General features: G+C 36.4%; 1 protein-coding gene across 10 annotated transcripts in view; it reads right to left on the bottom strand.

Moving 5' to 3' along the window:
- Positions 1-3,363: 3,363 nt before the first annotated feature.
- Positions 3,364-20,729, bottom strand: part of ITGA7 (integrin subunit alpha 7) — a 79,370-nt gene continuing 62,004 nt past the window's right edge. For 3 of the 10 annotated variants that reach the window (XM_072409138.1, XM_072409146.1, XM_072409099.1), the window contains 11 exons: positions 16,226-16,415; positions 14,279-14,362; positions 13,585-13,664; positions 11,285-11,362; positions 10,747-10,849; positions 10,049-10,231; positions 9,860-9,952; positions 8,495-8,608; positions 8,304-8,402; positions 6,965-7,090; positions 3,364-4,082 (listed from right to left, as the gene is read on the bottom strand). In XM_072409138.1, coding sequence (XP_072265239.1) covers positions 3,912-4,082; positions 6,965-7,090; positions 8,304-8,402; positions 8,495-8,608; positions 9,860-9,952; positions 10,049-10,231; positions 10,747-10,849; positions 11,285-11,362; positions 13,585-13,664; positions 14,279-14,362; positions 16,226-16,415 — 1,321 coding nt within the window. In that variant the 3' untranslated portion in view covers positions 3,364-3,911. Of the gene's footprint in view, positions 4,083-5,232; positions 5,365-6,964; positions 7,091-7,995; positions 8,121-8,303; positions 8,403-8,494; positions 8,744-9,859; positions 9,953-10,048; positions 10,232-10,746; positions 10,850-11,284; positions 11,363-13,584; positions 13,665-14,278; positions 14,363-16,225; positions 16,416-20,729 lie in introns of those variants that run through there. The other 7 variants (XM_072409081.1, XM_072409073.1, XM_072409118.1 and 4 more) reach the window with 6 other exon arrangements.

Here is a 20,729-nt window from a genome sequence, read left to right as displayed (position 1 = left end):
AATTACATCACCTTGGCCTGGCCAGTCATAATGGCTGAAGATTTGACACCCAGAAGAGAAGCAGTTAAACATTGCCTGTGACAGAGGATGAAGGACTTTAAATAAAACATTGTAATCATGTAGGTATGTGTGTTTTATTGCCAAAGGGACATCATATGTTCCTTCCGCAATAAGGGATCTGTTTGGTCCTAATTTTTACATTTAGTTCCACCTTAAGAGTGCACTCCAAATAAATGCTGGAAATGTTTATTGAAGGATACTTGCTTTCATGTGCTGCCCACCAGGCCCTGTTACCTAAATATTGGTCCTTTCCCCCAAGGCTTCCATATTATTGCCTCCCCATTGTTTCTTTCCATTTTATACTTTCATTCCTCCTCTTTCTAAAGGTTGTAGATTAAGGTAAGTTTAAAAAAAAGGAAGATAACCCATTAGAATTAGGTGCTCTTAAAGCTCTTTTGGTCATTTGGGCTCCTTGTTTTAGGTACTCCTGACCCCTGCACTTCATGCATTATATTATTGCATGTGTTGTGTGTACTGTGCTATGTTTCTGTTTCAGCAAGTAATGTAGATTTTAGGATCTATTTACCCTTCCACCAAGTGAATCTTTTCCATAAGCTGTGGGACGGTTGAATAGTGGTGTCTGTGAAGCAAATCCCATCCAGGGCAATGACCACATTCAACCACAGATTAAACAAACATAGCAAACTAGGAAGAAAAAAAGCAATCAAAGGATGTAGACAAAGCTCAGCTAAGACCAGTCAACCATAACTGCAAATCTTAACAACACATATCAATGGCTTCATCTTCAAGGGATTAAAATCAAAAAGCAGTTAAAATAAATTTATGGGAGCTGTCTTAACAGCAAGTGATTTGTATTTCCCCTATCCAATCCATGGGAATACAGGGCATTAATGCAACACAGCCTGTTTACCTCCTGACCTCTGAGATTGAAGGGTGAAGGTGAAACAGGAGCCTGATGAGCATTTTTCTTGTCAGCACATACTGATGTAGCATACATGATTGCCCTCAAGTGTTACCCATCCTTTTGCCAGTCAAAGTGTTACTATACAATGGTTTGCTGTATAATAACTTGTATGAGACTGTCAGTCACAGGTTTTATATTTCATCATATACAATACAGGACCAACAGTCCTGCATTATACATCAAGACCTAACCCTGTTCTAGAGAGTCAGAGCGAAGAGTACCCTATAGAAGCGTACCCTACAGAAAACTAGAAATCTAGAAAAACAAACTCTCTTTTTACTTATCTCCCCATTACCACTTGTATCTGTAATATTGTATTTCTTCTAGGTGCTGTGTGCAAAAATTTGGTTACAAAAAGCAAATTACAATTGGCATAAATACAAACAAAAATGTGAATTTAAGCAAACTTGCCATTTACTGTGTGACAATGGAGAACTTGCTGTATATAAATAATGGATACCCTTAAACTTTCTAAATTCTTTCTTAAACAACATAATCCATTCCACTGCTGACTCATTTCTCATCATCAAACTTTCTGCTTTCTTCAAGCAAAACAATATTTTATACATTGTAGTACTTATCCAAGCTCAGCTTTGCACAATGTTATGAGTGGCTATGAATGGTTTGGGGGCTTACATGACAGATGCATTTATACTGGCTGGGCCCCATCCCACTTGTGAAATCACCTACCATATTGTTGCAATGGACTGGAGTGTCTGCTCACATTATTTTGCCTGCTTTGCATTTCACCAGACTACCCAAAAGGATGAAGACATCACATCTCTAAATGGGAGATGCCCAGTCAACATAAGCTATCTATATGCAAGCATAAAACCAAAACTTGTTTTTGGTCTGGAGCACAATGTATCATTTTGTGGAGCTGGACACATGTCCATTTCCCTAGCAGAGAGATGATTGTATAGTGTTGGAGCAATTCAATTTTTTATGTTTTTGTTTTCTGTGAAATTACGGCCTAAGTTTATTTGTTTGCTGGAAACAGAATAAAACAAAAGGCAGTAAAAACAATATTAAATATAATACAATATGTTTACTTTGCTGCCATGACGATGTTTTACTAATAGCAATAAACATCTTCAAAATGTTTCATTTAATCAGATACTAGTCATTTTTCATGTTCAGATGTTTTCATATCAAATGCAGATGGTCCCACTATTGCACTGGAACTGCTCATGCTGTGCAACTTGGATTAAATTTTAAATTTGTAGATTGCATCCACATCACTTTAGGTAACTCAGAAGGCACATTGAACACTGTAAACTACATTTAAAATTAAAGTAGATCATAGCCAAAGGAACTTTCTTTTTTGGGGGGAGGGGGGGTCTCTGGGAAATGATATATGTAGAAATCGTTACCCATGTATCAAAACCCACTAAAGAGAGGGCAGCTTACAATTGTTCTGTATATGGGAGCTCAGTATTATATCATACTAAATGATTCTACTGCTCAGCTGAGTATCATATATTTTATAATTTAAATGTTATTCCCTTAGTCATTATTGTATTGCTATTATGTTCACAGTACTGTTACAGCAATATAAATGTATATATATATATTTATATTTAATTCTTACTTTACTTCCATAATACTTCTGAAAGAGAAAGATGGAAAAGAAGTATAGTATGCTATAAGCCATTGGGGGTTTCTATTGCTGTTTTACAATGATAGGATAACACTCACATTCTCATGATTATGACAAACATTGCAATGCAGAGATTTCTGATTCTGAATTTGGATTTAAGGCATCAAATAGTATCTTGAGGTTAGTGTTACTTATACTCGTAGTGCCACAGGTTTTAGAGCTTCTGCATGAGGAACCTACTGGAATGGAACATGTTGTAGCACTATGTTTTTTATTAGTTAACCCCAAATCAAGTTTTCAGTACAGTGACTAAGCCACTGTAGCTTCTACCCACTTTACCAATGCATAGTGAAATAGTGATCATTGCATCAAGTTCAGTTAGCTCACTCCAGAACACAGATTGGTAAAATGAACTGGGAGTAAGCAGGGTCCCAAAACTATCTTGCATTGAGTAGTGGAATGCCTGTTTCCAAAAGAATGTTTAATGTCTTCCTATTTGATGCATGCTATATTAGCAATCATTACCTTTATTAAAAGACTTTAGACCAATTGGGTTTCACTCTGACTAAAAGGCGTTGTAACTGAATTGTCATATTAAGAATTTACACTTCTCTTGCCATGACCAGTGGTACTCTATGAGTACCCTCACCATGAAATATAAAACATTATTTTGGGGTTGTCTTATCTAATATTCATGCATTTAGTAAGTGTGACTAGTTTTGCTTAATTAAATTCAATCCATTCATTCTTGAGATTTAACACACGTTCATACAGTAGATGTTGTGTATAATGTTTTTAAGCCAGTGTTCATACTCTCGCAAATATATACACAGCATATTATCAAGTTCCTATTGAATAGTAGAAAGAGTCTTATTATTTCATGTAAATATTCAGACATCTGTATACTCCGGAAAGTCTCCATGGTACTAGAGTCGCAGGCCACCAGTGATGCTACAGTGTCAGTGTCTTTGGCTGCAGGAGCTGACTGTTCCCAAATGATTGCTTTCTGGGGAACCCACAACAGTTTCATTCAGTCCTCCTCGGAAGCCAACATTATTATTACTTGATGAAAGTGGCTTTAAATCCAACTAAGGTTTCCTCACTCCACAGGCTCTGATGAGCTAATGCCACATAGATGGTTGATGGAGATGTTCAGCAAAGGTCAAGCCAAGGCTGCCATATCGCCAAATATAATAATTTCTCTATATACAAAGGAGCATAAAACCAAATATAAGAAACTACCCAAAAGTAAAGGATCCAGCCTTCCCATAACAAGGACAGCTCACGGGAGGGGTCATACCCCATCAGGGAAGGATACCAATGATGTTATGAAAAATTGTTCACAGAGCCATCTTCCGTCCAGTTTGTCACCCAGTCTTTCTTTTTAATGGTCCCTGTCTTCTCCTCCAGAACCATGGGTCTCTCCTCCCGTGGGATCTTTACAGCGTGGTATTGTGGCAGCTTCTCTTGGTAATGCTTCCTCTTAAAAAACCCACACTGTAAAAAAAAAAAAGCAATGCAGCATTAGGAAATGTAGAAAAATAATAGAGAATTAGTAATACTGCACCTGTTATGTTATCAGGTCTGGATTATATAGAATGTTTGAGGCAAAGAAATGAGAAGATTGGGTCACGTTGTCCATAATAACTAATTCTACCTTACATTATTATGCTACAAACAATACAGGGAAAACCTAGTCTGATGGTGCTTGCAAATATTTTTATATAAAATCTTACCATTGCTTGTCCACTAAGTAGAACTTTTTGTTTAGCACTATTTAGTTCTCACGATTTCTAGTGGGCAGGTTCACTAATGCCATGAATACTATATTGATATATAACAATAATTTGAATTCAAATCCTGAATATGCTTTTAGTGAAATAAAACCAGACCATCAAAGGATGATTTTTTATTTAATATTAACTAATGGCCTTGTCATTTCCCTGTGAGTGCCTCACAGGTTTTATTTTTTTTAATCTAAATTAATTGGAACCAAAATTAACTTGTTATTGAAACAGTAGCAAATATATACCGTCACTTAAGTGTTAACCCCTGTTTAATGAAAGCAATGTTAATAATGGCTGCATGGCATATGTTGCAATCTGAAGGTGCCCATTTATCAAGCAGCTTTATGGTCCCATCACAGGACCCTTCTAAAGCACAGCAATATTCTTATGAATATGTTTAGTGTTCCATTTGCTTTGGAGCCCTAAAGCCAGTCAATGTCTAAGCACATTGTTTCGAATGGGACAGCACAGGAAAAAAATAAGCCTGAGTGCCTTGGCATGTATATGGTAGCACATGGGGAATTCATGCACGATAGTGGTTACTAGAAAACAGTTCATTAACAGAATAACTTCCACTTAACACCACATCTGCTTCTAACAACCGTTACATGTCAGTATGTTTTACTTTTGGCAAGCGTACACCATGCATTAATTCCATGTCAGCAAACATATTGATACACTACAAGAGATCCATGGCTATAAAAAATATTACCACATATGCAAGTTTGTTGAAAAGTTTGTTCTCAATCCCGAATAATATTTGCAAGCAAATCACACTACAGAATTATAACTGAGTTAGTTATAAACACCAGAACGTGATTAGGATATAAAAAATATTATGCAGCATTTATTAACACACTCGTGCTGGATGTTACCAGCTAGAATTCCTCCTCGGCCTGCCTCTGTGCCTCAGAGGGCTGTACCCCCAAATGTGCCCGATAGTAGTTTGTGGTATACTTGGACTCTGCAGACTCTCTCTTGAAGAAACCACACTGGAAGTAATATGCGAAGACAGGCATGAGCTAAACCTTGTTAACTTAAATTATGGGTTGACCTATAGTGTTTAGAATAAGGAACATTCTAATATGCTGATAAAATTTAAAAAATAACAAACGGAATTAAAACAATATTGATGTAAGATGTTTATTGCATGTGGAGATGTGTTTCACCTTTATACACTCTACTATACTCCTATTTGATGTACCTGGTTAGTTACTAAGCAAACATTCACAAAATCTCTTGCTGGGTAGCTGATAATCACATAATGTCTTCTTTGTTTGCTTCTGGGAATCTTTTTTGAAATTCTTTAACTACATTGACACCAAAAAATTGTACTTTTACAAAATGGTTTGTGGATTCCACTTTGTAAGGTCTTGGGGAAATAAACTAATGCGAATGATGTAATTAGAAGATGAGCAAAACATGGAGGGCTGGCTTAGTGGCAGGCATCTTCATTACTGTAATGGAAGTACTTAAGCAGATTGTTCTGTTTAGAGATAACACTTCAAGTCCTGGATAATAACACCAATGATAATACTTGAAATCATCAGTGTTTGTTCAGAGACTCAAAGAACCGTAAAGTAGATAGTTGAAACATTTGCTGGTGGCAGCTTAGTTCCTGCTGGAGGTGGACATCTGGTAGTCAGCACACCAAACTTACTATTTGCCACTTTATGGTTGTTGATTGGAGGCCCCACCTGCTCTGTATCATACTGATACTGAACTACATGTACATTTCCTATCCTGCTCCTGCTCCCCTGAACCTTGCTCCATCCAATTACCCATTTATCTTCCTTTTGCTATTCTATTTTTATATGGTTTAGGTTAGTTATATCTGTGATGGTTTACATTTATCCAGGTCATTATATTTCTAGTAGTAATTCACATTCAACTGGACTTATTTTTATAAAGATAAGGCATTTGGCAAGTTTCCAAGCCACTTCATCAATTCTAGTAGTGTAGGAAAATACTCCACATTGTATTTATACATTGTAGCATTTATACCCACACAGCACAAACACTCCAATCCAATCACTATGGAATGTGACACAGAAAATCTTGATTGGCCAAGACCTTAAGGTTGTAAAGTTGTTGAACCACCCTGTTGTATTTACTTGCTTGGTGTTAGGAAGTCTATAGAGGTGGTAAACCTACCAAGTACAGGGCAAAAGGTGTGAATCATTGTCAAAAAAAATTATATATATAGGTGGAAGATAGATGGTGTAAAAGTGTGATTTGATGTAGATGGCCTTTCATGCCTGGAACCAGTTGTCCTCTCTGTGCAAAATATGCACCTTTGTGGACAGGGAGGAATCAGTTAGTTAGTTTAGTTCACATGTTTAGCCAGAGTATCATTTGTTATTTTGTATTTTGTATTTCCGTGTTTCACTATAAAATGTCTTGTTTTCACTTCAAAGAAATAATTTGATTTCCCTGGTTTAGTCCATTTGTACAATTTTCACTTTATCGTGTCATAAATACGGTTCTACTTTTGTTCTTCAGTAATTATTACCAGGATTTATATTTAATGAAAGGGTAATAATGCATTGATCACATTTTATTACAATAAATTCAGTGGCTCATGCTGCTTACCTTCCATAGGATAGAGACTAACAGTAAAAGTAGTAATATGCCAGCCAGAATTGCAATAAGGATGATCCACCAAGGAACTCCTCCATGTGCCACAATGTCAAGATCAGAGTACAGCATGACAGAGATCTATAGGTGTAAATAAAAGGGTTAAAACTGTAGTATTGGATAGAAATCTTCCTTCCTGAGCTTGCCATCGGTATGACTAGAAAAGAAGCTAGTATAGGACATCACCTATTCTACATAGATCTGAGGAATTCTTTTGTAATATTATTAAACAACAAGTTTATCCAATTAATTTTCTCCTGGAGGGAGGTGAGTTTTAATCATAAACTTAATATTACTGCTGTCCAATTTTTCTTTTTTCTTTTTCTAACATTCTTTATTCAACATCATTTTACAAACAATCATAAAACACAAATCTACAATTGTATGGCATATTAAACCAGAACACACATATGACCACAATAGTTTGCATAAGTACAAGCCCAAGGGCAACGAGGATACATTTACGTGTGCCTCGGCAGTCACAAGAGGCCTTGTAGGCCAGATACCTTTGCAAACCTATGTAGAATAATATGGAATGGGGCGCCAAACAATGGTAGACATTGACAACCACCGGTAAATTTAAGACTTGTGGACGAAGGAAGGGGGTAGGGGGAAGGGAAGGCAGGGGCACAAAGAACAGAAAGGAGACAGTGGTTGGTAGCAGTTCATGGCTGGGACTGCTGTCCAATGTTTTAATGTTCCCCCAACCTTTACTGGTCAGGCTTACTATTTTCAGGCAAGTCACAAGCATTTGCTTGTTTTGTCACAGCCATGCCAGGAGTGATAAGACAACCCTTGCTGATCTCCGAGACAGAAGAAAAAAAGCAAGTATCCAATGCTGCCCCACTTGGTCCAAAATGAAGAATACATATTGGATGGAGTTATACATATTAGACAGAGTTGTCTTTCAAGATGTTTTACTAATTTAATGTTATATGCTAGTATTTTGTTTCTCAGCTGGGTGGGTTAACTTTCCCAATTCGTACTGGTAACACCAATGCTTCAATGCTGTTCCTCTGACAATAGTCAACTCGGGCACATCATTTACTTTGTAAGAGATTTCTCTTTCACTTTCTGTTGTGTCTCCTGTACAGGAAGTGATGGGAAATCTCTGCAAGAAACAGAAAAATGATCTGATGGGTTTATTAAAGGTGGTGTCATAATATACAGCCTATACAAATTATGCAGAAGCTACACATAGGCAAAATCTAAAAAATTCCATGGTATGCATTTAGTACGCAATGGAAAAATGAAAATTAGAGATGCAAACACTAAACATGAAGCGTGAACATACCTGTGTTGTAGCACCTCTCAGCACTAGATTCTTTATACTAGATTTCACTGTGATATTTGCTCTGATAACCACCTCAATGGCACTTCCAGTAGGATAGTCCTATAGGAAAAAAACCCCACAATACTATGAAAGGAAGATACATAATAATTTGTTGTAGAATAATAATCATTAGGTTCACCAAATATATTTACCTCTAAAAATGTGCCATTCCAAAGCCTTCCATGGACATGGAGTACCACCTGCTGGTCAAAACTGTACAGAGGACATTGAAATATTGTACAGTGAGCAGTTCCATGTGCACAGTCCTGAAAAACAGATAGACCTGTTATATCTACAACAAAAGTCACCAGAAAAACAAGTTATTAAATCAGTTTCAATATTTTATTGTTGCCTATGTCACCCATTCAAATTCCTCTTTATTCCATGTCGTACTAGACAAGCTACGGGATTTAAAAAAAAAAAAAGAACATTAAAGAACATTTAATCATCAGATTTCCAGTACATTGACAACAGAACAAAGCACACAATATATTTCTATTGACGTTTATTTAAATGTATGACTTGACTATGTTTGCCAAAAGGATTTGCATGCGACTATTTGTATAAGTGTACATAATGATTGTATAAGCACTGAACAATATTCACTGCTATAGTGGCAATACATTGGCTGATAATCAAAAGTGACATCAGACTCTACTGTCTGCGGAGGTGGCTCAATTCCACCCATAGAACCCTCTCCTGCCATGGGGATTCTCCACTTGGAAGTTGACCAACTTCCGGTCAAGACCCTTTAATTGATTTATTCATAGCAGCTAAATTGCATATCCTAAAGTTGTACAAAACTCCATATTCTTATTCGCTCTTGAAAACTGTTCTGGATCTTAATCTTCAGTTTTCTGATGAATACATGTTTGCTTTGAAACAATTTTACTTACAACAGTTCCACTGAGACTTGTGATGTTCCAGCACCCTAGGCTAATGCCTAATTCCTTATGTTTGTTCATTGAACATATTTATGTTTTTTCCGTCCTACCTTTATATTGTATTCCCTTAGAATATATGATTTGGATGTTTCTGCACTTACCCTTTTGATTCTTTACCCTCCCCTTCCTGAGAACTCTGTCTATTATCAAAGCTGAGCACCTGGACCTAGTACTTATCTAGTGGTTACTATCACACAATTAGTAAAAATTATAATAATTGTTGCAGTTGTATTTTGTGCACTGTATATATTCAATATGTTCAGCTCTCTATATCCTCTTTTCCTATTATGTATCCTTCCTTTATACCACCAAAGAGTGAAGATTTAAGAAAGTGATGCCAGACAGTAAAATATTAGTTTGGGTGATCAAGTCATAAATTGGTAATTTCACAAGAATCAACAAGTATTTTACAACTTAAAGCGTATCTGAACACAGATATGTAACGTGTCCTTTGAAGAAATGGCTACATTTGTTTTCAATTTTCAGATGAAGAACCTTTTTTTAGCAAGTAAAGAAATATATCTTTTGCTCTTGTGAGGTCATTTTTTAAACAGGCATTGAAATGATCATTACCAAAACAACGTCCTTCTTCTTTGCCGGATATGTGATCGCCCACCGGCTTGACGACCTTTGCCCAAATGTTTTTGTGTCTTCTCTCACTGTATTCTGTGGGATAACCCAGAGTGTAAAGTCAAACTCATGTTGTACATTTGGAACAGAGAACAAGGACAGGATCATTATACATGGATGCTATTCACACACCAGTTTAAGAGGGTTGACAGCTTCCATGGGACTACACTCCATGCTACGGTTAGAAGTACCCTTCTCCTTCAGTTGGATCTTCATTGGGTACAGCAGCCATTTCCCATTTGCCATTTCGTGTGGCCACATGAGGTTCAAGTAGGCAGAACCTACTGTGCGCAATGATTTTACCTGACTTGACACCTGATCAACAAATCAAACATAATATTACATATAAACATGTTACATCACTGAAGAACAAAGCATAAAGTAGACCTATCAGAACGTGTACAAGCATGCATGAATACATTTCTCATATGAAACAATATATAGCAATATTTAACTTTTACAAAAAACTTGTATGATTAAAAGCAGCCTTTCAGCACCATCCAAGTCATGTTCAAGTCATAAAGCATAGCTGCACAAAATATTGCTTTTTACTGCCACTTACATCCTAAAGTTACATTATTATTTTTTTTACTAGCACACCGGTCGCACATTTGTGTCCCCTATGTCACCAGTTATAAATTATATACACTTCGGATGGGTAAAAAATGAAGGAGTAAAATAACAAAATTTAGTAAAAATGAATCCATAATAATACATAATACAGTAAGTTATCGGGTCGTGTGTCTGGAATATATGGATATTTGCTTTATTTGTATGCAGAGAAGCAGTAATGGTTTATGTTACAACAGTAAAAACAATAAATTACATACTGCGACTTCCACATTCACCGGACTGCCCACATCATCTTCATTCTTCATGGCAGACTCCCCTTTTACCTGCCCACTATAGAACAATCTGTTTGGTGTAGCCTCTCTGAAAGAGAATCATGTAACAAGCTTCTCAGTACCATATCACTGCATCATTGTACTGCTTACACATAACTCAACCCATCCTAACAATAATACCAAAAAATAAGGAAAGAAAGCTAAATCTGACACACATAATTCAAAGCCATGGCTTCAGTCATTGATGGGGAATAACCTAAGCAGGGCAGATTGGTCATACCATGGCAGGGAGCTGCAAACTTTATCAGCCATCCAGCATGATAGGAATTATGGTTTAAACTCTGATTGACTATTACATGTTTCCCGAGTTCAGGCTGACCTCACAATCCCAATACCCTGATTCATGTCCCTGATTTTTCTATATTGCAAGTACTTCAGTAACAGGCACATGGCACACTATACCTGTAGCTATAAATAAGACAAATACAAGAAATCAAGATAATGCCTCTTAATATTCACTCACCCAGAGACAGACAGTGGCAGTTCAATGATCACGTTGGCTTTTGCCAGTACAACAGGCAGATTCGCTTGCTCGCTTATTCTACAAAACACAAAATATCATTAGTTCTATTATGTGGATTAGAATTTAAGGGCCAGTATAAGCATAAAATAGGATTTACATATTAGAAACTGAAATAATATTAATGTAATCAGAAAGCATAGTATAGAAGTCTGTAATATCTTTTAACACAACTGATTATTGTACCATACGTGGACAATCCTTGTAGACTAAATGGTAGCTACAATAAAACAGGCTGCATAGAAAACTTGCAAAATGTCAAAGTTTCTCAGCAGATATGGGTACTTTACCATGCGGATTTTAATTTTACTTTACTAGTTCTTTAAGGACTTTATTTATGAAACAGGGAATATGGTAGTCCCTGGTGGAAATCAATTACTGCCATTGAAATAGAGCCCTAAGTGTCAGTATAGACACAAATTTATTACAACAGTGATGTACCATATGTATTTTTCAATAGTATCTCGATCTGTCTCTGTACTAGTCTCCAGTAATTACAAGTGTATCCCAGATGATTGGGCAACATTGTAAACTACATAGAGAAAGATAAAAATCATTACAGGTCTACTTGGACAGCAGAGGAGAACTGTAAATGGTAAGTTCCTTGGTTATGGCGTGTTATGGCAAGGGTGTATGGATGTCTGCAAGAAAGCGAAGATTGGCAGTGCATGCATAAATAAATGTAAATATGAACTTCTTTGCAGGGGAACTCTGACTTTCCTCTTTAGTTTTTACATAGGGCCAGTTTAGTCAAAAAAAGGGAAATGCCCTAATCTTCCCAATGTTTTCCCTAAGGGGTCCAGTCTGCCAGTTTTTTTTCAGGATCAGTGATAAAGAAAACCTAAAGAAGTCAGTAGTTGTAGTTTAAATTTCATCATAAAGGGGTACATTTAAAATTTTGTAACTTTGCACCATGCTGCAACAAAAAAATAAATAAATGAATAAACTGCTGTTGAGTAAATCTATAGTTGCCGGTCATAGGACTAAATGTTAAACATTGCATTATTTTGTTCTGCCTAGATGGAGAATCAGCCAATTAGTTCCTCACTGAAGATTGATCCTCCCATTCAGCGGAGATTACATTAATAATTTATTGGCATTTAATCTTTGAATTGACCACTACAAAAGGGTGAGGTGGTTTTTGCTGCTTTCATAGCTTTAAATCAGTGGAGTGGGTAGAGCTGCAGGAATCTTCCAAGTGGGATGGCCACAAATGCATTACTCCCAACATGGACATGACATGTAAGCAAAAATTGCATACTTCTATATTTATACTTCTGTTTTTGTGCAGCATGGTGGCTCAGAGGTTAGCACTCTGGCCTTTGCAGTGCTAGGTACCAGGTTTGAATCCAGGGCACTATCTGTATGGAGTTTGCAGGTTCTTCCTATGTCTGTGTGGGTTTCCTCTGGGTACTCCAGTTTTCTCCCACATTCCAAAAACATGCAGTTAGGTTAATTGGCTCCACCAAAAAAATGACCTTAGATTTTAATATAGACATATGACTATGGTAGGGACATTAAATTGTGAGCCTCTTTGAGGAACAGCTAATGACATGACTTTGAACTTTGTAAAGCGTTATGTAATATGTCAGCACTATATAAATACTGGATAATAACAATAACAAACTGCTGTTTTGTAACAAAAAGTTATTATTATTAACTAGTATTTATATGGAGCCGACATATTAGACAGCACTGTACGAAGCCCATAGTCATAATCATGTCACTAACTGTCCCTCAAAGGGGCTTACAATCTAATGTCCCTGCCATAGTCACATAGCCAAAGCCATAGAACCTGGGACCTCGTTCTGCAAAAAACAGAGTGCTAACCCCTAAGCCACTGTGCTGCCTTAGCAGATAATGGTTATAAGTATATTGGGATATATTTATAGTCAAAGAAAATATTTGTATAAGAAAGTGTCCCTTAAAATCTCCTCTTGATCTGGGGACTATTTGTTTATAAATTTGAATTATACATAAACTATATGCCCCATTTTTTGAACACCAGAGTTAATATACACCTACCACACATCCACAAGAATGACAACTATTTTTAATAAGACTCCTTAACACATTTACTAAAGAAGTGTGAAAGGAACTCAATATATGCAATAATTATTATAAACCAATCAGAAATCATCTGTCATCTATATCTACCAAGAGTACATTGGATTCTGATTGGCAGCTTCATGAAAGATTAATGAAATGCACAAAATGTCATAATGATTTATCTAAACTCTTACGTGGCAAGTTCAAGTTTCACCTCCAGTTCTGTTGTCTCTATAGTGATGCTTGTAGTGCTGATAATCATGTAGAAAGTAATCTGAAATACAGAAATAATTATCTCATACACAGCTACAAATGAATAGGAGAAAATGTATGAAGTCAGAAAAAAAAGGAAACAGGTAACATTTTAACAGTATGTAATAAAATGATTTAGATTCACTTCCCTGACAAACAAGGCCATGTTGAAATATAAAGAGAATACTATTTCTATACTATTATACTTTTTATATTTATATGACTTGCTCTGCACATCTAGTCCACTGCTTATACCAAGGGAAACCTACAGACTTGTATCACACAGAGGTCCTCCATGCTGCATCTGTAGAATGCTGGTAGCCATGATTCTTATATATATATTCATGGAAGAATGCTACCTAAGATAAGCAGGATGGATGAACCTTTCTTATTCCATCATATGCAAATTAAGACTTTTTTGCATGGAGTTGGACTTTAATGTTACCGAGAAGTAATTCTCAAGGTGCCAAACATTGTCTTCTGGTGTTCCTACAAGCTGCAATGATGAAAATCTGTCCCTGAATGTAAATCTAAAATTCCTTTTCATTAATAACCCCAATGACACAAAATAAATATTTATTATAAACCCTCTTTAATATTAGAGATGGATGATAATGATAAGAGTTACACTCATACCTCAGCATTTCTTTTCATTGGGTTGCCAAGTTCACACACAACCCGGGATGCATTAGCATTGGAAACACACACCATGGACTTGTCCTAGTGTCAGAAACAGAACATTATCTCATGCATGTGAATAAGAGTGAATAAAGCATATCTAAACCTAAATACAAATCTTTAACATATTGCAGCTTACCAATTCCTACATATGGTGGAGGAGAAATTAATTGTCTTTTATTTAATTTTCAGGTCATGATCCTGCCAGTAACACTTCTGTCCTAGGGTGACACCACTAGCACACTGTGCTGTATCTGTGGAACAGCATTAGGCCTGGTTTATTAAAGCTCTCCAAGGCTGAAGAGGATACACTTTTATCAGTAAAGCTGGGTGACACATCAAACCTGGAATGAATTTGGTCCAGGATTGAAAACATTTGCTAACAAATAATAAATGACTTTTAGGAAATCCATTCCAGGTTTGCAGATCAACCAGCTTCCGATGAAAGTGTTTCTATTCCAGGCTTGGAGAGCTTTAATAAATCAGCGCCATTGTCTCAACCCTAGCCTGCTCTCCTGAATTAAACTGCAAAACCTCCTTTTCTTTTTGTCCCCATTACATAGGGAGGAGAAGCTGTATAGTCCAAAGAATAATATAATATATGCTAATATATATATGCTAATATACGTTCAGTGCAAAGGAGTTATAAGGACATATGATTTCTCTTAAGATAAGATCAACATATTTTTCTGTCCTTGACATTTTTTGTTCTTGAATATGTATTTATTGAATTATACTGACTTAGAGCAAATAAAAAATAACCAAATCATATCATCTGAAAAGTGTATGTATAAAAGAAATTGTATTCTTGGACTTGATTACATTTAGCATATGTGGTGTGAATCTTATATGTTTTCTATGTTTTAAATCATGCATACCTTTTATTATATATGATTTCATGTCCTACTTATTGGTCATTTGACTGATCTGAGTGTTTAGCAATGTACAGTTTATTACACTGGACACATGAGGGGTCTACTTATAAATGTTTGCACCAAAATACATACATATTTTCATGTAAGTTCAATTACAGAATGTATAAATTATAAGTAAAAGTTGAATTACTCATTTTCTTTTTTTTTTTTTAATGGCAAGCCAGAAGCCAGTATTACAGACAAAATTACAATACTGTGACAATAAAGGGGGTAGAATACATTACAGTCTTAATGACAACTGTAATATATAGTATAATTCTGACAATTGTGGCACACATATGAATAGCAAGTTTTGTCCACTGAACAAAGACTAAAAGTCAACTGGATGCCAAAAAGGGTTTTTCTATATTAGAAAGACTGTGGAAAGGTAGAAAGAATCAGGAAAAGAAGAACGGTAGCAATCAGGATATAAATAGAGAAGGGAAAAAGGGGGAAGTGGAAGTAGGGGGAATCATATCCCATGCCCTTCCAATAGGCCTCCCGAATTGAGGGGCCTGACGCAGAGTATATATGGATCTAGTAAAGGAGAAAGTGAACTAGTACCATATGACTGGAGCAATTCAAGGCAAAAATGCAAAATGGTGAAAATCAATCCAGTAGAACCAAGTATCAGTCACACATTGTCTAATTGAATTTAATGTGAAAAATGTGCACAATTTGGGTAAAAATGGGATGAATTGTGGCTAAAAATATTCATAAATATACACAATACACTTCATTCTAACATTGTAACATATACCGAGTATTATTTACAGAAAAACATATAAATAATGTACACTAGTTTTATGGGACTGAGAAACAAACGTAACATTACATTAAAGTAATAAATAAAGTGAACACTTAATGCTTTGCATAAATGTATAAAATACAACTTGAAAATGCTTCGATAAACAGTATGCTGCTTGTTTTAAAAAATGTCTCCTATTTCTTGCAAACATTTACACATCATCAAAGTTGGTAATAATCATACCTTGGATTTCTCAAATGGACGGACGCCAGAGTAGTACATGGTGTCAGGAAAACTTGCTATTAGCTGAGCCTCATGGGCATCATCTCCATCAAGGTGTGGCTTTTGTAGGTTAGAAGGAAAATTATTTACTGTAATCTTCAGGATAATGTCTTTCTGGTTAGTAAGGGAGAACACAGGGACATTGTTCTCGCTAGAAAGAGAATAAGAGAAGGGGAAACCATTGCAGTTTGTGTTGTTCACACAAGAGGGTGTACTTCATACAACTATATATTAGAAGAAATTTCCTGCTTTATGATATTACTGCAATATTCATTGACATACACATAGTGCAGTGCTGGGCACCATCCAGAAGTATTGACTTTCATCAACCTTGGGAAAGTGCTGCATGCTATGGAGTAAATGTATTTCATTGGCACAAAATCGTCTTTTAAAAGAACAGAATGAGCACTTAGACATTCGCTAATTATATAAGTAGGGCCAAATTTAATTCCTGCAGCCTGTAGGTACACATCCTTCTATGCTCTGGCTTTTGCCACATCACATCTTTACCATCATTTGGTCACATATATAAATATGGGTTAGTGACTTACTTGGGTTACTTTATATATATTGTTTAAACAACACATTATAGTCATGAACTCATAACTGTTAAATTACTCTGTGTGGCTATTTCAATTTGATCTTTTGTATACTTTTGTATTATGGTATATATTTATCTTGAAGTGACTCTATTGGGTACATCAGTGTGTACAAATATTTTCCTTCAAAATATTCAGATGTTGCTTTGTAGCTTGATACTTCTGATGTGGGATACTTCTCTACCAGAACAGTCAAGGAGAGGGGGATAAACATGGTCAACAAATGAGAACAACCCCTCGGCATCATATTGGAAATCAGGGTTGGGGGAGGGAGAGGAAAGGGGGAGAGTAAAGAGAAAAAGAGCGGGAAAAAAAAGAGAAGAAAGAGAAAGAAGGAGGAAGAAAGAAAAGAAGAAGAAAAAGGAAGTAGGAAGAAAAGGGGATAAGAAGATAAGTTGGTAGCCAAACATATTAACAGTCTTACATATATGGATAGTGAGTATCAATCACCAGTACATTTATCAGACATTCTTATAACCCATTGTAGTAAATCATTGCGCGGTGGGCTATCTCCAACATAAAAAGGAAAAACCAAATACCATGTCCCATGACCCCTAAACACTTCCCACATATCCCACGAGATTTGGTCTTGGGAGCCTAAAGCTACGTACACACGTCAGATTTTTATCGCCCGATAATCGGCATTGGTCAAATATCGGGCGAAAATCTGCTGTGTGTACAGTCGGTGTCGTCCATCATCCGAACGACCATCCTGCCGGATCCACGGACGATGGACGACGACCGATCCTAATGAAAGGGAAGGGGGAGAGCGCGCAGCAGGGTGCCGCTCCGTCGCTCTCCCCCTCCCCTGCTGTATGTACAGCACCGTTCATGTATCGTGCAGTCCCTTGTCGTTGGAAAGGATCGTGAAAGATCCTTTCCAGCGACAAAAATTGCCCGTGTGTACGCAGCTTAATTCTTCCCATAATATCTGTTGATCCATATAGGCAATATCATCCATTTCTTTCAGCCATTCCATCAAATTAGGGGCATTAGGGGATCCCCAGCAACGTGCCATCACCCTATGTCCAGCAGTGTGACAACTTTCTTGAAAGAACTGTTTAAGTTAAGTCAGATTGGATGGTGACTATTGATGACCAACTGCAAACTTCGTCATTCCACAAATCTTCAATAGGGTGTAAGTCTGGACTCGGTAACACAAGGAAATTTACCTTCCTCTTCTTCAGAAACTGTGTGTTCATTGTCATGTTTGAAAGTGAACCTTATTCCCATTGATAGCATTCTGAGGCTAGCAGGTTTTCCTAAATTATTTGTTGGTATTTTACCCTATCCATTTTTCTTTCTATCCTAACAAGTCCAACTCTATGTTATATTGTAGGTATAGTGAGCCGTATTGGCTTTCTGCCAGATGAACAGTTTGGTTTTAATGGCAAATGGTTTGATTTTGGTCTCGTCTGACCATAACACCCAAAATCTTCATGATACAATTTGGCAAAACTAATTTGAGACTTAATGTGGCTTTTCTTTTTTGAACCCCTCCCATACAAAGCCACATTTGAGGACCATTTGTAATATTGCAGTCACATGAGTCTATCACCACTCTTTGCCATATATTCCTATATCTGCTTCAAAATTGGTATAGCTCTTGGTAACCTGTCTGATCAGTTTTCTCTTTGCTCTTGCATCCATTGACCTGACCTTGGGAGGGTCCTGGTCGTATCAAACATTTCTTAATTTTAATCATAACTGAGTGTTGACCTTTTTGTATCCTTCTTCTGACTTCTGCCTGTCTGGAGCTTTATCCACAAGATCCTTTGACAGTGGTTTGCCACCCACCCAGTGGTTTGCTTTCGATTGCACTACCAAGCACTGGAATCCTCCAGGAATAGATGTTTTTGCTGAACTATTGAAAATGATTTTAAATGATAACAGATGTAGCTTAGTGGCAATGGAGAAGACAGTTACACTTGATTTTGTTTTCTAGGGGAGGGTGATATTTTCTCCATTTCAATTATTCTATTTTTTTATATATTATTTTTTTTTTGTTGCTTTTTTGCTATTCTGTTTCACTTAGATGGTATAATTTACATTGTGTAAATACATTTGAAAAAATATTTCATGGTCAAAGATAAGCTCCATTCTCTCATTTACAAATTCAGTGCTGGCTATCAAGGCCCTGGCAATGAAGTATTACATGGGAGGGCACTTTAAGAAAATGTAACAAGTCTATATGCAACATGTTAGTCTGTGACACAATATAAAGTAACTTTAATACTTAACAGGCACAGCTTATGTCAACAAGGATGTTGAATGGAAAATATTCCAGACAATTTAAATGCCCTATGCAGGGTAGTTACAGCCTGTGAGATTCAGCCTCTATGTCAATGTCAAACTCACAGTGCTCTATTTATAAAAGTGACATTCCCTCAAACATTCTCTGGTGGGAATCTAAAACTACCATTGAAACACATGGATCTGGAATATTCCCACCAGGGAATGTTTGAGGGAATGTCCGATTGCCTGTTTTATAAACAGGGCCCCTGGAGATCTATAAAAATCCCTGACCTCATGCAGAACAGCTAGTAGAATGTAGAACCAACTAAGAATAAAAATGGTTAAAAAGTCATATTTGCCTTGTTTTTTTCAATTGCTGTACTGATTTTGTAATATTAATGTAACTGCAGAGTACAGTAGAGATGAATAGGAAAGGAGAAACCATATGGCTTTAATCAGCCATGTAAACGCCTCTAATCTCTCGCTGCTTTCTCATGCATTAAAGTTATAATTTATTTTTATAGAGTTATAATTTTTTTCTGCTGGTTAATACCCAGAGCAAGACAATTTTATGAAAGCAATTAATTTTCATAAAAAAAGTAATCAGTTTACTAAAATAAAGCAAGATATCAGCACAGTTTTTTCTTGTCAATGACATTTGTTCACCATGTATAAACATGTGAGAATGAATTAAAATAACAAATTATTATATGATATTTTAACAGAAAATTTCTAGAACAGCTTGATATGTCACCTAACTTTAAAAACTAGAAGTAAAAATAAGAAAATCAAAATTATATTTTCACAACATACCAAAGGCTCTGCTGTCTGAAAGGTGTGTAACAACAATTGTTGACAAAAAATGCATTGCCCTTCATACTATTCCGTGTTTTCCGTATTTATTTAAAAGCCTTCCTATGGCTTTAGTAATATATTTAAATCTTGGACAAAAAAAGTTCCCAATGGGAGATTACAAACCAGGAGACAAGTTTAAGTAGCCCTCTAAGATGCAGCAAGCCAATCCCTTTGTCTTCTCAGACAGAGGAACAGTGGTATGACTTTTGGATATTTGGAACCTCTGCCTAAATTTCAAGGGACATTATCTAAAATTATTCTGGGTGGATTTACTGGCCAGTAATTAAAGTTCCCATAAGGTTTGGAGTGAGCAAGTCTGTTAATACAGCCATTTTCCCAACCATAACCAGAAGGCTATGATCAGCTTTGTTGAGTGTATAATTTGTAAAGCCACAAGGACTTTATATTAGAAGAAATTATTATTGCAGCCTGCAGACCAATTAGCACAAACATAAGGACAATGAAGACAATACTTCTATAGGGATTTAGACATAAGTGTGTCATACGGGACCAGAACCACTGCTAGGACAGAGGAAACAGTTCTCACACAGGGACAGAGCTTCTGCAAGGAGAAAGGGAACTCTTTTCACACAGGGACAGACCTACTATCAGAGTGAAGTCTTCTCTTATAGCTTAGAGCCACTGCTAGGGCAGAGGGAACGAAAAATAGAGACTGCCTACAGATAACAATTTATAAGATAACCTGATCAGTTATATTAAAAGATTGAGCCTTCAATTTGGCAAGGGTTTGAATTTTTAAGTAACCATGTAAGATC

The sequence above is a fragment of the Pyxicephalus adspersus genome, chromosome 1 (assembly GCF_032062135.1).
Source record: "Pyxicephalus adspersus chromosome 1, UCB_Pads_2.0, whole genome shotgun sequence".
NCBI classification, from domain to species: Eukaryota; Metazoa; Chordata; class Amphibia; order Anura; family Pyxicephalidae; genus Pyxicephalus; species Pyxicephalus adspersus.
This window is presented reverse-complemented; position numbering and strand designations above follow the sequence as displayed.